The sequence below is a fragment of the Cynocephalus volans genome, chromosome X (genome assembly GCF_027409185.1).
Source record: "Cynocephalus volans isolate mCynVol1 chromosome X, mCynVol1.pri, whole genome shotgun sequence".
Lineage (NCBI taxonomy): Eukaryota > Metazoa > Chordata > Mammalia > Dermoptera > Cynocephalidae > Cynocephalus > Cynocephalus volans.
Window position 1 is genome coordinate 142,380,212 of NC_084478.1, and position 15,207 is coordinate 142,395,418.

Genomic DNA, 15,207 nt, shown 5'->3' on the forward strand with positions numbered 1-15,207 from the left:
TCCAATGTAATGCCATATTTTTAAATCACTGTGTCACAATTTGCTGCATTTTGTCACTGATGAAATTGTATTGTATGCCTGTGGGTGACTTTTCCTATTTCATCTCCTATTGAGCAGTTTTATGACTTTTTAGCAAGTTTGTCTGAAGGCCCTTTCTTTAAAATTGTATATTTCTAGTATTAAATACTTGTCAAATCTATAGAATTTCCAACAAGATTTATCAAATGCACACGTTTTGATCACTCCTGTCTCCCTCTTGCTGGGTTTTGCTCTACACTGTGTATGCCTGTGTGCACCTAATGGGTTTATTAACCAAATTAGCATGTACCCAGCGTTCCTCTCTGTTCTGCAAGATATTGGCATTTTTGACAACAAGCGTGAAAAAGTGAGACAGATGGGGCAAAATTGTGTTGAACTCCTTGCATTTTATTTTTCAGGCCATCTCATTCATCAAGCAACTCTACTCTGTGAAACATAAAATGATACATACAAAGTAATTACCAAATACTGCTGAAAACATAACATTTTTCAAGAAAGGCAAACTGGCTAAAAAGTCCCGGAAGTGTTCAAGAGTAGATAAAATAGCAGAAGGCACCCACCAAAGATACAGAACAATTTTTAGTAGAAATTCCACATTTAATCAGTATGTTCTTAAATAAATTGCTTTTTTAAAATCCTTTAAATGACACTCCCCCAAAAATTAGGACACTCAAACAGATGCCAAAAGACTTAAAAGTGGGCTGAATTTTCTGTGAACTGGTCATTGAGTACAGGGATTCCTTTCGTGAGCTGTTGGCAAATTGGTTTGAGGCCAGTTGACCTAGAGCTGACTTAGGATGCAGGCACTTACCTCCCCGCATGTGCAATACCTGGGCATGGGGACAGCCATGGCCCTCAGGGGAGAGGAACGCCCCTCCTGAATGTGACCTCCAAGAGTAAGGGCGAATTGTCGCTTTTAACTCTTTATTATAAAGACATATTTACACAGAACAATCTTTACAAACACAGTGAACATAATTATGGGAAGGGGACAATTTCTTAATGAAAAGGGCCTTAATATCTTTGTATAAATTAGTATAAGAATCATACACAACCACTTTAAATAAGACAGCCCCTCGGCCCACCCTCCACCCTCCTCTGGCCCCTGTATCTCCCAACTTTCTCAGCCATCCTGTCCCATTTTTGCCCCTTCCTTGTGGAGCTGGGCTTGGCTGCAGGTAATGTTAGGCTGACGAGGCAGGAGATGTGGGGACGAGGAGGGGGAAGAGGGCCCGGTCCCTGGTGGGGGCATCAGTGGCAGAAGAGACTCTCTGGACACCAGCCAGCCCCCACTCCAAGCCTGAGGGGTGTGGGGGAGGCTGGCGCCCAGCCCGGCTCCCCAGGGTAGGCCTTGAAGCAGCAGCAGCAGTGTTAGCAGCAGCAGAGGTAAAGGACTTGGGTGGGAGGAGGCAGAGAGGCGAGCACTGGGGCCCTCACATACACCTAGGTGGGCATCAGGCTCTTGTCTTCCCTATTCTCCCCCCTGGGAGGCCTCTGAGAAGGAAACCTGCTCAGGCCAAAGGCTTCATGGAAGATGGGGCCTCTGGAAGTGGGGCAGTGCCATCCCATCTGCACTTCCTCCCATCTTCCCTGCCTACCTCTCTCCCTTCCTTCCATCTTTCCTTCCCTTCCTTCTTTTCCACTTCTCCCCCGCCACCCCCAGCAAAGGCCACTGGGGAAAAAAGGTCAACACGAAGGGAAGCCTGCTGAGTTCAATCATTTAAAGCCACCTCTGGCTCCTGGAAACCAGTGTTGGTGTTTGAACAGTAGTCTCTGCGCTGGAGCTACCCCTATGAAAGTGCCCCAGGCCGATGGAATAGGGACAGCTGCCAGTTATGGCCAGGTCGGGGGATGGTGCAGCAGGGAGGAGGGAGCAGCTCCGTCCCCAGACGGGGCAGTTCATAGCTTCCCTCTTCCTCCCTTCCCAGCCACCCCCAGCCCCAACCCCAGGAAAAGGCACTTTATTTGTTTTGAAAAGGCACCATCAAGAGGGAAGAGGACATCATAACGTGGGAGTTGGGAGACCTGGTCCCCATTCTGGCTCTGCAGTGGCCCTGAACAGTCACTCCCCTCGCCAGACCTCTGTTGTCACAGGCGTTTGCATGAGGAGGCCGAGCTAATGATCTCCTTGGGTCCCTTCAGCTTCAGCTCTGATGTTCTGTGACTTTTGGCAAAAACGACCCTCCTGCCTGGTTTTTCCTCCTGGGAGAGTATAGAGCCATGTCAGGCCCGGCCCAGCACCCTCCCCTCCTGACCTGGAGCTTGAGCTAGTGGGGTTGGGGTGGGGGGAGTGTAGGAGATACAGTAAGGTGAGAGAAGTGACAAAGGACTATGTGGGTCCCTCTCCTTTGCTTCTTCCTTAATGGGGCCAAACACAGGATGAGGAAGAGGCCACAGTGGCTATTTCTCCTCTTCTCCAATGCTTCGACCCCCCCTGAACAGAGTGCCAACCTCCTCCCCATTTTGGTCCCCCCCAATGCATCCTGACTCCCAACAGCCAGCCTCTCTAACTAAAGTCTCTCGCTGCTCATCTCCATAGTCCTCTCTGGAGGCCGGATGAGGGGCCAACTGACCAGAAAACACGGGATCTGCTGGGGCCCACTGAAGAAAGGGGCGTTTCCTCCCAGCCCCAGGCGGACATGAGGAAGGAAGGTCACGGGAAGGGTTGGGGGCATTCGAAGGGAGAGATAAGGACTGCAGCGTGCAGAGGGCAAGCCGGGGAGAGGAAGGAAGGCAAGGAAGGCCTTCCAGGGCTGGGTCTCCAAAGTCAGTCCGGGGAGAGGCCAGGAAGATGGCTGAATGGATCCTTGTGAGAGAAAGGGAATCATCTGAACTAGGGCAGGACCACGCCATTCGGGGAATCTGGTGGGTGAGAAGAACCGGGACCATCAGCAGCTAGAACAGGTGTAAGGCGAGAGGTGAATGGACCTGAGGGCTCCAGAGAAGCAGACCTATCTGTGGAGTAGAGAGAACCGCAGCAGGCAGGCACTTGGGAGCCCCTTCAGTCCTAAAGAGAAAAAATGACAAACGAGGAGTCATTGATGTGCCTTAGGTCAAAGGAATCCCCCAGTAAAGGAGAGGAGACAGCCTTCAGCCCCCCCACCTCCGACCCCTGAACCCAAAGCCCAAGGCCCCTGAGTTGGTGCCGCCCTGTCCCAGCTGCAGCAGGCAGCCCTCAGGGGCAGGCGTAGGCCCTGCTCTGTCTGCTGCTGCCTTTGATTCTTCTCTCCTTCCCACGGCACCAAGCCCACCTGCCTCCTTCCCCCTCTCTGGTGAGAATCTACACTGGACTCCTGTAGGCCTGCCCTGGGCACCCCTCCCCAGTCATTAAGGCCCACCAGGATTTCTAGCACTCTCCAAGTGGCCAGCCTGCCAACCTCAGACAGCAGGGTGGAGCGGAGCTAGCACCCAACACTTGGAGAGTCAGGAGGTCAGCCCAAGCCTCAAGCCCCTCTCTGGGACTCAGTCTCCTTCTCTGTAAAATGAAGAGGCTAGACAGGTGCTCTAGTAGCTCCCTGCCAGCTCAAAGCCCCAATGTGTGTGTGGTGGGGGACTGCCAGTGATCAGCAGCAGGGTCCCCCAGCTTCTAGGCTGTCCCTCACCCTCCCCTTTGGCGCCACCGAGTACCTGCTTCAGAAGGGCATGGGGCCCTTATGGGAGAGGCGGGGCCGCTGGCGGCGGAACTTCCTCCGACCTCCCTGCCACGGCCCTGCTCCATTCCTCGACCCTCTGGGCTGCACCAGGTAGCGGACATTGCCTTCCTCCAGCCCCTTCCCCTCAGGAGGCTGCATCAGGGGCCCTGCAGGAAGGAGAAAGCCTGTTATTGTGGAAGGCTGAGGATAAAGGGTAGGGAGCCCCAGACCACAGGCCCACAGGAGGGGCAACCTCTCCATGAGGTGGTGCTCCTCATAGCCTTTCTTTTCCATCTGATGAAAAATTTGTTATTTGCACACTGTCCTGGAGCAAATGGAACCCACTACTCACATCTTGCTATTGCTGTAGCTGATTTTATGTCCTTTGGACAATTATGTCATGTTTCTGAAAGGTACGAAGAGGTTCTTTCTTTGGTACATCATTGGGGAGTGCACTTTGGGGCATCATGTCTGTACTTGGCTGGGGGGCAGGAGGCAGTAGCCCCCCTGGGACCCCTGCAACTGGTATACTTGAAACACTTTAGACATACAACATTATAATGACCTCCCCTCCTACATACCCATCACCCAGATTCAACAATTATACACATGGAGTTGCATATGCTTTACTGTCCCTTTTCTTTGCTCCTTGGCTGCAGTATTTTAAAGCAAATCTCGAACACCATGTCATTGTACTCCTACATCCTTCAATATGCAGGGTGACCCACTTTTGAGTACTAGAGATCTCATACCTCACCCCTGGGCATCTCATCAATGGCTAGGCAGCTCTGGGGCTCACTTTTGTTCCTGAGGCCTCCCCGCAAGGGTGGCAGGGGGTGTCTCTGACTCAGACTGCCTTATGCTAGGCTCTACTCAGCCTGTAACCAGATTTAGACGCCAAGAAATATTGCATGAATGAATGAATGAATGAACAAGTGAATGAATGAATGGTCACCTATAGCAGTACGCCTGTGCACCAGGAGAGGGTGAGATGTTGCAGTTGGCACCTCCCCAACTGTTCCTCCTGTACATTCTCAGCTCACACCCCCTACACTGTGTCTGATATAAATTCCTTCCATTACAACCCCAGCTGGCATCGATTCTGCTCTCTGGGGCTCCTCTGTACATCTGTTCACATCTGGCTTAGAGCAGAAGCCTCCCGATGCCAGACTGAGCTCTGACAATCGAATCCGAGTGGTGCTGGGTATCCTCGGGTGCGATGAGGGAGGAGGCACACAGACCAGCTCACTTGGAGCCTGCGGTGCAGTCAGGGAAGCCGAGCTGGCACTCAAAAGACAAGCCCAGCTGCTGGAGGCAGGCAGCGTGGGGAGATGAGGCGGGTGGGCAGGGTGCTGTGCGATGCCCAGTGTGGGGCTGGCCTGCAGCAGAGGCCAGTGATAATGAATACCAGCCTGTGCCACAACTCCCTCCACCAATCAGATTTGCCTTCAGCCCGATCCCTGTCCCTCGAGCCCCATTGCCATCCATCCAGGAATCCCCACTGCTAGCTCACAGTTTCCATACAGCCTCCTGTTGGCTGCTTGCCCCCCAATCACACCCCTGGCAGCCCCTCCTTCCCTCCTCCTCTGCCTCCAACATCCCCACGTGCTGGTTCCTTCCTTGGCTCTTGGGCTCCTCTGATTCCTCCTCCACTTGCACACAGTTTCCAGGCATTTAGGCTCCTCTTGTGCCAAAAGTGGGCGTGGTTTATCCTTACGGCTCTGGGCCTGCCGTTCAACCCACTCACCCCCAGCCCACATGCATATTCTCTAAGCCTCCACCCTCCTTCCTTCCATCCCCAAGAAAAATCACCTGGCCCATCAGGACCCCACTCTTTACTAGGGTCACTTGGTTAACTAGCTATGCTTCCGTGCTGATGGCCAGGGTGGACTCATGTATCAGCTCACCCCCTAAACTTCTAACCTATGAAAATTAAAACAAAAATGACATTAGCACTTTGGAGCAGTGGGTATGGACAGGGTAAGGTGGCTGCTTCTGCCTGTCACAGAGCTACGCTCTTGGTGCCATCTGCAAAGGGGCTGGGGTTGGCAAGGGAGAAGAAGGAAGGACCTTCACTAAGTCCCCCACCCCAGCTGCTCCAGATTCTGCCCTGAGTTTGGGGGTCCCCTCAAGGCTTACCCTGTTCACTGAGGGTGGATCTGAATGATGCTAAGGAGTCAGTGCCAGAGACACACTTGGGCCATAGGGACTGTGCTGAGGGTGTGGCCAGGCATAGCCTTGGCTCTCACTTCCATGTCTTTAACTACTGTGCAGAGGGGGGAGGGAGGAGCAGAGCAATGGCACAGGCCATTGTCCCCCAGGGGTACGGCGGGCATGGAGAAGATAGGCACGGTGCCAGGAGGGGAGCGTATCATCTCCACGTACTCAGCACCCAAGAATGTGAGGTTTGTGGCAGCCAGGAAAGGAGGGCTGGGGTGAAGGACCCTAAGGAGAGGGAGTCCAAGAGCTGGGATGGGGAGCAGGGACAGCGGCTCAGACTCTGGCCAGGAAGCTGTCTAGACTCTGGGCCTGCAGAGAAGAGCCATCCTGAGCTGACTGAGTACCCAGCCAGGCCCTGGAGAGCAGCCACCCCGAAGCCCCCGGCAGCTTGCCTCCCATGGGCTGGGGGCTCATTGTCCTCCTCATGGCTGGAAGTCTGCAGGCTCCTCCCACACCCTGAGCCCATCACCCACCTGGTTCCTACTTTTGATTCCAAGTCTGGCTCGCTGTCAGATAAGCTGACACCTGAAACCCTGGCTTTATCCCATCCAAAGGGACAAGTTAGAGGCTGTTGATTCTCACTGCAGAGATCCTGGTTGTATAAAACAATTCCCCTTCAGAAATGGGGGCTATCCCCTGTGCACTTAAATATTTTCTTCCAACTCCTTTGCTATTTAAAGGGAGGCTGGAGCAATCTCCCAAAGAATCTCAAGCCTAAAGGGATTGGAGTCCATTGCTCACTGAAATGCCATCAGTAAAGAAGCTCCAGCATCGCCACACTGAGAACCAAGAACCACAGTCAGGGGGAGAACAGGATTTGACTTTCATGCAACCTGAACTCCAACCCTGACACTGCACAAAGAGGTACGTCCAGCTTTTCCAGAACATGCCAGCCTCACCAGGAATGATGCACCTGCTTTTTCTCTTGTGGTCTGGCCTGTCTTGTGATTGCTTTAAAAGCCCACACTCGTGCTCTGGTGAAGACCCGCTGGCGAGGCCCCCTGCACTGCTCTGTGGTCCTGTGTGTGTCTCTGGGATGAGGCGCCTTTCCTTTGTCTGCCCAGCACAGCCCCCCCACCCCACCCCAGTTACCTTTTCCAGTGCCCTGTGCTATCTTCCAGTGCCAGCTGTGCTGCCTTTGGACACATCATGCTCTGGCAGCCTGGCCCTCCCCTTCACTTGCATTAGTCCTTTGCTGCTAAAGGCCTGGCTCAGGTTACATGGGTGCTTAGGACTGGGGATGCAGTGGCAGGGTACAGTAGGCTGACCTCACACCACCACTGTGACTGCATGCTTGCAGCTGGGGCTGGGGAGGGGGAGGAAGAGAGGAGAAAGAGAGGTGCTCAGACAAAGACCAAGCGACACTTGGCCCTGGCCCAGCAGCTCTCAGACTCGAAGAGCAAAGTGTATCCCAGGTCAGGAGGCAGTGGAAGAGTGTGTGTGCTGAGGGGGGTAAGAGTTGCAGCGGGGAGGACATTCCAAGTCAGGACACAGTGTAGAGAGGAAGAAGTATGGTTTTCAGGCCTGGAACTTTGACTGGGGACTCTGGCTGGGGACGGCATGGAAGTCTGGGCCACGGACAAGGTGGCTCTGGGGTTCTTGCTTCTAACCCCAGACAGGAGGCAGGTGGAGAAGACATGTGTATCTGGACCCGTGGCTGGTGGCCACCTTCAGGGAGGTGCCCTCCTTGACTCTAGGAGAGGTTGCGGGGTGGAGAAAACAGTGAGAGCCTTGGAAGTTTCCAGCACTAGGTTTAAGCGAAATGTGAGGGCAATGAATTTACCCAAATCAAGGTGTGCAGATGACCTAATGAAAAAGGATAAATTAAAGCAAAAAGTGGCACAGCCACTTGGGCCAGACACACACGGTGTTTTGGCCACCTGGCCAACTTCCCTTCCCTTGAAACCAGCTCTCCCCTTCCCAGTACTGCCTCAACAGCTAGACCCCGATAGGGTTCGAGTGGTGGTCTGTCGGGCGAGGGTCTCCCTGGAGCCTCTGCGGGGAGCACCAAGTGTGCAGATCCGGAAGCCCCAGCATCCTCTGGGACACCCTCTCTGCACGCACTCTTTTTCTTCCCTGAAGGCACCACCTTGGACTGTTTGCCTGCGGTGGTATTGTGCATGTGTATCGTCTTTTTTTTTTTTTTTTTAAAGATGACTGGTAAAGGGATCTTAACCCTTGACTTGGTGTTGTCAGCACCACGCTCTCCCAAGGGAGCTAACCAGCCATCCCTATATAGGGATCTGAACCTGCCTTGGTGTTATCAGCACCGCACTCTCTCGAGGGAGCCACGGGCAGGCCCTGCAGGTGTCTCGTCTTACCAACTACAGTGGATGGGAGGTTCCTGGAGGGCAGGCCCATGTGTCCACAGATTTTCCTCCCTTCCCTTCATTGCCTGCCTGACAGGAGTTTTTGCTTCTTTCTCACCAAAGAGGTGGCTGACTCAGTGCTCAGGTCCTGAAGAGGGAGACCATTCGACAGCTACCTGGAGGCAGGAAGTGCCAGACCCAACCAACACGCCTTTCTGAGGAGCCAGGCGATGCTCCCAGGGCCAGGGCAGTGCCAGAAAGCAGGAGCAGAGAAAGAAGGTGGCTTCCAAAGAGAAGCGGGTGGAGGTGGCCAGGCCCCTCCGAAGCTCCTGGGCTGTAGGCCACCTTCCTGTTCTGGAGAGTTTGGAACGAAGTAGTGCCCCATGCCTTCCTCTAGGAAACTTGTTGCACTGCCCTCTCCTTCTCTCTGCTCCCACCTCCAGCCCTGGCACTGGCATTAGTCCACCTGGTCTTGGCCTTTCCCTTCTGTGGTGCCAGGCAGGCAGCAGTGACAGCCAGATCACAGGACTGTGGCAGCTGGAGGTGGGAGCTGGCAGCTCCAGGAGACACTGACGCACAGAGGACAGGCAGCAGGGACTAGGGTGCTGGGGCGTGGGTGGGGACCAGGCTTGGGGCGGGCAAGGGAGCACCGGTGCCAAGTACTGCCAGGTGGGGGTGTGGTGCAAGTGGGGCAAAAGGACTCCCCTTCCCTGAGCCGCATGGAGTTGTAGGGTCAGGTGCTGTGTTTCTTGGTTTGGTGCCTGGGACAGAAAGGAGGCTGGAGCCAGGATATGAAAGAACCAAGTCCCTGGGTTGGGATGGAGGCTGTGGGAAGGACGTCCTGTATGGGAGAAGGGAGGAGATGAGATAGGACCTTGGGGTAAAGGAGGAGAAGACCAGCCCGGCCTGGCCTGGGGGAGGCTGCTTCTGCTCACACGCAGGCTGAAAGGAGCAACAGCTGGGCTCCACGCCGCCCCCGCCGCGTGCTCCTGCCTATGCAACAAGTGTCACGTCTGCATGTTGGCACATCATCTCCAGTAGCCCGCGCCCCTAGACCAGCCAGCGGCCCCTTACCTCCAGGGTCCAGAAGACCTTTAACGTGGGAGCCCAGCCCACCCGGCTCGGGTCAGTTCCCTCCACTGATCCAGGAGGGGAGCGGGCATACCCCCCCACCCCCACGCCACCGCCACCACGTGGGGTGCAAGACACTTTGGCCCTGAGCTCCTCGAACTGCGAGGGGCTGTCAGGAGGGGCAAAGTGCCCAGCCCGTGATGCCCGAGGCTGAGCCGGAGTCCCCCGGAGAAAGTGATCCCCGCGGCCAGCCGGCCCCTGGCCTGGGGCGCCCTGTCACTCGGCCGCCCGGCGCGGCCGGCGCGTGGCTGCTCCTGCTCGGCTCGCGCCGGGCTCCCGGGAGGCGGGGAGCGAGCGAGTGGGGCGGAGGGAAGGCAGCTCGCCGGCGGCAGCCCGGGCGAGCAGGAGGGCGCGCACTCACCTCCACACACCGCAGTCAAGGAGAGCCAGAGCAGCAGGAGCGCCTGCACGCAGAGCCGCAGATTCATGCTGCTCCTCGGGCCACCGCGACCCCGGCCAGCGGGCGGGAGGGGAGAGAGGCCGGGCGCCCGGAGGCGAAGAAGGCGCGAGCCGCGGCTGGCGCGTGCGGGCGCGGAGCGCGCGTGGCTGCGGGGCGTGAGTGAGCGCGCCCGAGCCCCTCCACAGGCTGCCGGCCGCTGCGCCCTCTCGCCGCCTCCGCTCTCCTGCAGCCTCCCTCTTCCTCCGCCGGGCAGCGCCGCCCAGCTGGCCTCGGCGGCTCCGGGGGAGGCGGCGGCGGCGAGCTCTTTCTGAGCGGCTGGCTGCTGCTCGGCCGCGGCTGCAATTGCCCGTGGCCCAGGCTGCCAGCGAGAATACTCCCCGCTCACTCCAAGGGCTGCATTTTGTAGCTTGTGGCTTGGCGGTGAGCCCACTTGGTCATGTGGTCATCTGGAGGGCTGGCGGGGGGGCCAGGAAGAGGGAGAGGGAGCGAGCCTGCCCCCCCCCACCGCACGCACTCAGCTGCCCCAGCCAGGGCGCGAGAGGGAACCCCGAGGTGGCCCCACACAAAGGCTGCGCGGCCCTCTGACAACACACAACCGCTCCCGGACAATGCCCGCCTGGCCCTGGGCCAAAGGGTTTGCTGAGGAAAACCTGAAGGATTTCAAATACAGGAAGCATTTGGGGCGGTGGAGGGGCACACTTAACCCTTTCTCACCTCGCTTCCTTAACAGCTGTCAGGAAACCTGGGCACCCAGGGAAGGACCCAGTCCCAGCCCAACCACTCACCCCCTCCACCTCTGACCCTCACCCTGGTCCTTACCCTTGCTGTGCCACAGCCGCAAGATTTGGTTCAAGACCTACCCTCCTCTCTTCTCTGCATCTTTAACTGGGTTCGAATTGGGTCAGACTATCCTGGCTTGTGGCCAAGGCTTGATTAATTTCCCAGCGCTCTCATGTCTCCTACCATCCCATAGAAGGCACCCTCTACCTGGAATGCCCCCACCCCACCCCACCCTTCCTATGAGTTCCTCATTCGTGCAGTATCTCCTCAGCCAGAAACTTTCCCAGGTTAACAATAATGCAGGAGGGGCTGCCACTCGGTTCCTCCTCACTGTTGGGACATGCAACGACTCCTATGATGCCCCCTTTCTAGAAAGTTCCCCATCATCATGAGAAGGGGGTGGTTTACCCATCCCCACGTAGTCTAGGCTGGATTCATTTTGCGTGTACTTAGGAGACCCCTTTATAAGCAGGTCCTGACTAGGCTGTTAGCCTTTCCAGACTAGGCTGTTAGCTCCTTCTACAGCCCAGGAGCTCCCAAAGAAAGGGACTGTCTCCTGCATCCTACTGGGAAGCCCCTGAGAAAGGACTCTATCTTCTCATTCTTCTGGATCTCTCCAGTATCGTGCTCTGCACATAGGTGGCACTCAACACATGTTAAAAGACTAAATCGAAAGGTGTTTCCACCTCTCAGCAAGCCAGGCAGTTTGCTTGAAGTACAAGTCCAGATTTACACAAGAGATAAATTGGACAGTGCTTACGTATGCTGTAAAAGATGTGAGAGATCATGGTATATTTACAATATTTTTGAAATGTTACAAAAATCCAGTATATACACAATATATTTATTATCAATCTCCCTCCACCAGAATTGTCACCTCCACAAGAGAGGGATCTGTGCTTTGTTCACAGCTGTATCCCCAGTCCTGGGACATGATTGGTGCTCAATACATAACTTTGAATATATGAATGAAATTTTCAAAAACCTCCCTATTGCCTGAATCAAAATAGGATGGGAACAAGATAGGGTTCTCATTAATAGTTTATGGCTCCGTTAGCCACAGGTGAGTAGGGAAAAGGTGGGCAAAGCACCTCTTTCCATCCGTGAGACCCAGGCTGTGATCAGCAGACATGGGATGCATGAGATCATTGTCCCTGTGCTGTCCCCCTGGAAAGAGTGTTCCAACCAGGAGGAGAAAGATGTGGCCTCCAGTCTGCACCCTCATCTGCTGTTGTCGCCTTGCCAGTCTCATGGGAATGATAATCTCTGCCCTATGCCCTTTGAGTTTGTTATGAAATTAAATGAGATAATGTACCTGAATGTACTGTGCAAATTGAGAATAAGCTTCTGCAGGGTGGTTTTTAGGAAACTTGGTGCTCCAACCCCTAACTGGGCAAGCCCATGCACACCCAAACAACAGTCTCCCATAACTATGTTAACAGAAGCCTTCATATTTAATTGCACTTTTGCTAGGGTGTGTATGGGCTATTTGCTAAGTGCTCAAAGCAGTACTTTCCAAAACAGTGTCTACTAAGCATGTTTCAAACAAAGTTTAAAATTTAGTTCCTCAGTTGCACTGCCCACATTTCAATTGCTTAGCGGCCGCATGTGGCTAGTAGCAACAGTATTAGACAGCACAGAATAGAACCTTTCAATCATTGCAGCAAGTTCTCTTGGTAGAACACTCATTCATTCTTCCTTTTTCTGTAATCCTTTTCCCCACATTACCTAGTCTTCAAAATGCACACAGTGAGGGAAGAAACACAAAAGCCCCCCAATACAAATTGAAGCCAAACGTCAATAAATAGAAGCCATGCATTTAAAGCAAGATTTAAAGAGCAGAACACTTGGGAGACTCATTTTTTAATCTAATCCTTCTCTCCACTTAACTAAACTGCATCTATTTTTCCAGTCCCAGATCCAAGATCTCATGTTCCTTCTTTCTCATACCACTCTTGCCCGTGGAAACTTTGCCCTCTTCATAACAACTGTGGCTTGGCCTTTCGTTGGTAGTTCTTCTCACAGAGCATTGGAGCACTTTTGTATCTGCACACCAGGCTGAGGGCTTGCTGTCATCATGCACAGAGGGCCCACCACCACTGTATCCATTCTGGAATCGAGGCCCACGAGGTGAGAAATACAACTCACTGCTCACGCTGAGCCTCTGATAGGCTCCCCTTTAGCTCAGTGCCATATGAAAATAACTGATTTTCATATCTGTCTCCACTTGCCAGACTTTAAGGGTACCTAAATGATAGCACTTAGCACAGTGCGTGGCACATATTTGGCATTCTATAACTGCTTGTTGAATAAATACTTAACCGTTGGCAGAACTCTGTGCTGTCTTTTGTTCAGGAAGATGATACTATTGAATTAATATCGACAAAACCGATGTTTTAAGGTGTTTCTCTGGAAGTGGAAAGAGATACATGGAACTATCCATACTCTCCTGCCCTGAGGCTGCTGAAAAGTGCATTGTTGCACGTGGGACTCAGGCCTGTGGTCAAGGGCAAGACTCAGTTTCCAGTCAAGGTGAGGAACAATCCTGGGGGCAGGGGCAGGACTCAGTGTATTGTTGGAGACAGAGATGAGATAGCTGACCTATGTGAAGCCAGCCTGTGACTTGTCCCTGTCATCAGCACTATGCACAAGCTATTCAGTCCTGCTTTTCAATGTCATCACCACCAGCCACTGCTGCTCAGCTGACCCGTCCACCTCTCTGTCTTGTGAATTTAAGTAAGCAGCGTGGTGTATTGAAAAGAACTCAGCTTTTGGGGTTTCAGGTAACTGAATTCAAATCCTGCCCCCCAATCCCATTCATTAGTTGTGTGGCCTTGGACACGTTACCTAGTCTCTTTCAGGCTCAGTTTCTTCATCTTTTAAGTGAGGATTATAATGGTACCTACCTTATTATGTGCTGTGGTTTGAATGTATGTGTCTCTCCAAAGTTCATATGTTGGAATTAAAACCCCAAGGTGATGGTATTAAGAGGAGGGGCCTTTTGGGAAGTGATTAAGTCATGAGGGCTCTGAATGGATTAGTGCCTCATAAAAGGGCTGGAGGGAAGGGAACTAGTTTAGACCCTTTTGCCCTTTCATCAAGTGAGGACACAGTGTTTGTCCCCTCATCTTGGAAGCAGAGAAGAGGGCTTGGAAGCCCTCACCAAACCAAACCTTAGACTTTCCAGCCTCCAGACTGTGAGTAATAAATTCCTATTATTTGTAAATCACCCAGTCTCAGGTATTTTGTTATAGCAGCCAAAAAGGACTAAGATATGGTTGGGAGATTAAGTGAGATAATGCATGTAATGTACTTAGTGCAGTACCTGGCTCTGCTCATTCAATGTTAGTTTTCTTCTCTTCCTGACCTGCTCTTGCCCCCGCCTGTGGGTCTGTCCTCTGGCCTCCTGGAATTGATCAAGAAAGAAGGGCTCTGTCTTTGCCCTGCTCCATCCACACCTGTCTTCTTCTTAGTAGCCATCAAAATTGCTCACTGTCTTATCCCCAAAAGCACCAATCTCTGCCAGGGCTAATCTGATGAATGCACTTGATCCAGGGAGTTAATGCATGACAGTGATTTAAGGTTATGCTTCCCAGGTATGGTATCTATTCTAATGGGGGCTTTGGGGAGACAGTGTCCTATCCCAAAGTAATATCAAGCTCCACCCTTTCAAGTAAGGAGACACTTTAGTGACTTTCATTTGGCTTCTCTGTACAGAGGTCATCTTGCTTCAAAATCAGCTAAGGAAGGGATTCTCTCTGGAAATTTACAACCCAACTTTCAACCTGCAGCTCCAGCCACTAAAGCCTCAGAGTGCAGTCCTGTTCTCTGTCCCTACAGATGATGATGATGATAACAAATTTATTGTACGTGTGCTACGTGTCAAGCACCATTCTAAGTGCTTTGTATGTATTTGTTCATTTAATCCTCACACCTAGGAGGTAGGTCCTATTCTTTATCATCCCTGTTTTACACATGAGGGAACTGGCTAACAGAGGTTAAGTAATTTTTTCCAGTTCTGCCAAACCTCAAAGTCCATACTCTACCCTAATGGAGCATCAAGAAGCAATTTCTCACTTCTTGGGCTCACAGATGACTTTATTTGCACTTTTAACACCTAACTCATACTATCTTGAATTAGGAGGCAGTGAAGCACAGTGGTTAAGCACCTGGGTTCTGGAATAAGTCACCTCAGTCACTTACTAAATGGAAAACCTTGGGCAAATTTATTAACTCTTTCTGAGCTTTAGGTGCCTCATCTGAAAAAAGGGCTAGTACCCAGCTCCCTGGGTTATTGGAAGGATTAAATGAATGAATACCTGCAAGGTATTTAGCACAGTGCTTGGTTCTCATAGTAAGGCAAGCATTGTGTAAACGTTATCTATTCTCACAGATATTTGTGTATCTGTCTTACCAATATGAGGATAGTAAGACTGTCTTATTCATTTTTGTATTCTCACCAGCAGTGCCCAAAGCAAAAACTCAATAAATGGTGGTTAAATGAAAGAAGGAATTATATAGTCATACCAACAATCACTCAGGTTTATGATACCTATCAAGTGTCTTTATTTGAACAAAATCATTACATGTCCAACAGATTCTTAGATGGGCCAACACCAAAAGTTAAAAGAAATACGCAAAGACGTAATCATCACCTCCCTCCCTCAACTGTGTAGCGGTTGTTTTTACTGGAGTC

At 52.5% G+C, this 15,207-nt stretch overlaps 1 protein-coding gene across 1 annotated transcript; it reads right to left on the reverse strand.

The window, feature by feature from the left end:
- Window positions 1-424: 424 nt before the first annotated feature.
- On the reverse strand, window positions 425-10,068 carry APLN (apelin). Its single transcript, XM_063083950.1, has 3 exons — window positions 9,693-10,068; window positions 3,667-3,838; window positions 425-3,046 (listed from the first exon to the last, which is right to left on the reverse strand). Exons 1-2 carry the CDS (start codon window positions 9,757-9,759, stop codon window positions 3,672-3,674), a joined length of 234 nt encoding a protein of 77 aa, XP_062940020.1. The 5' UTR covers window positions 9,760-10,068; the 3' UTR covers window positions 425-3,046; window positions 3,667-3,671.
- Window positions 10,069-15,207: the final 5,139 nt, after the last annotated feature.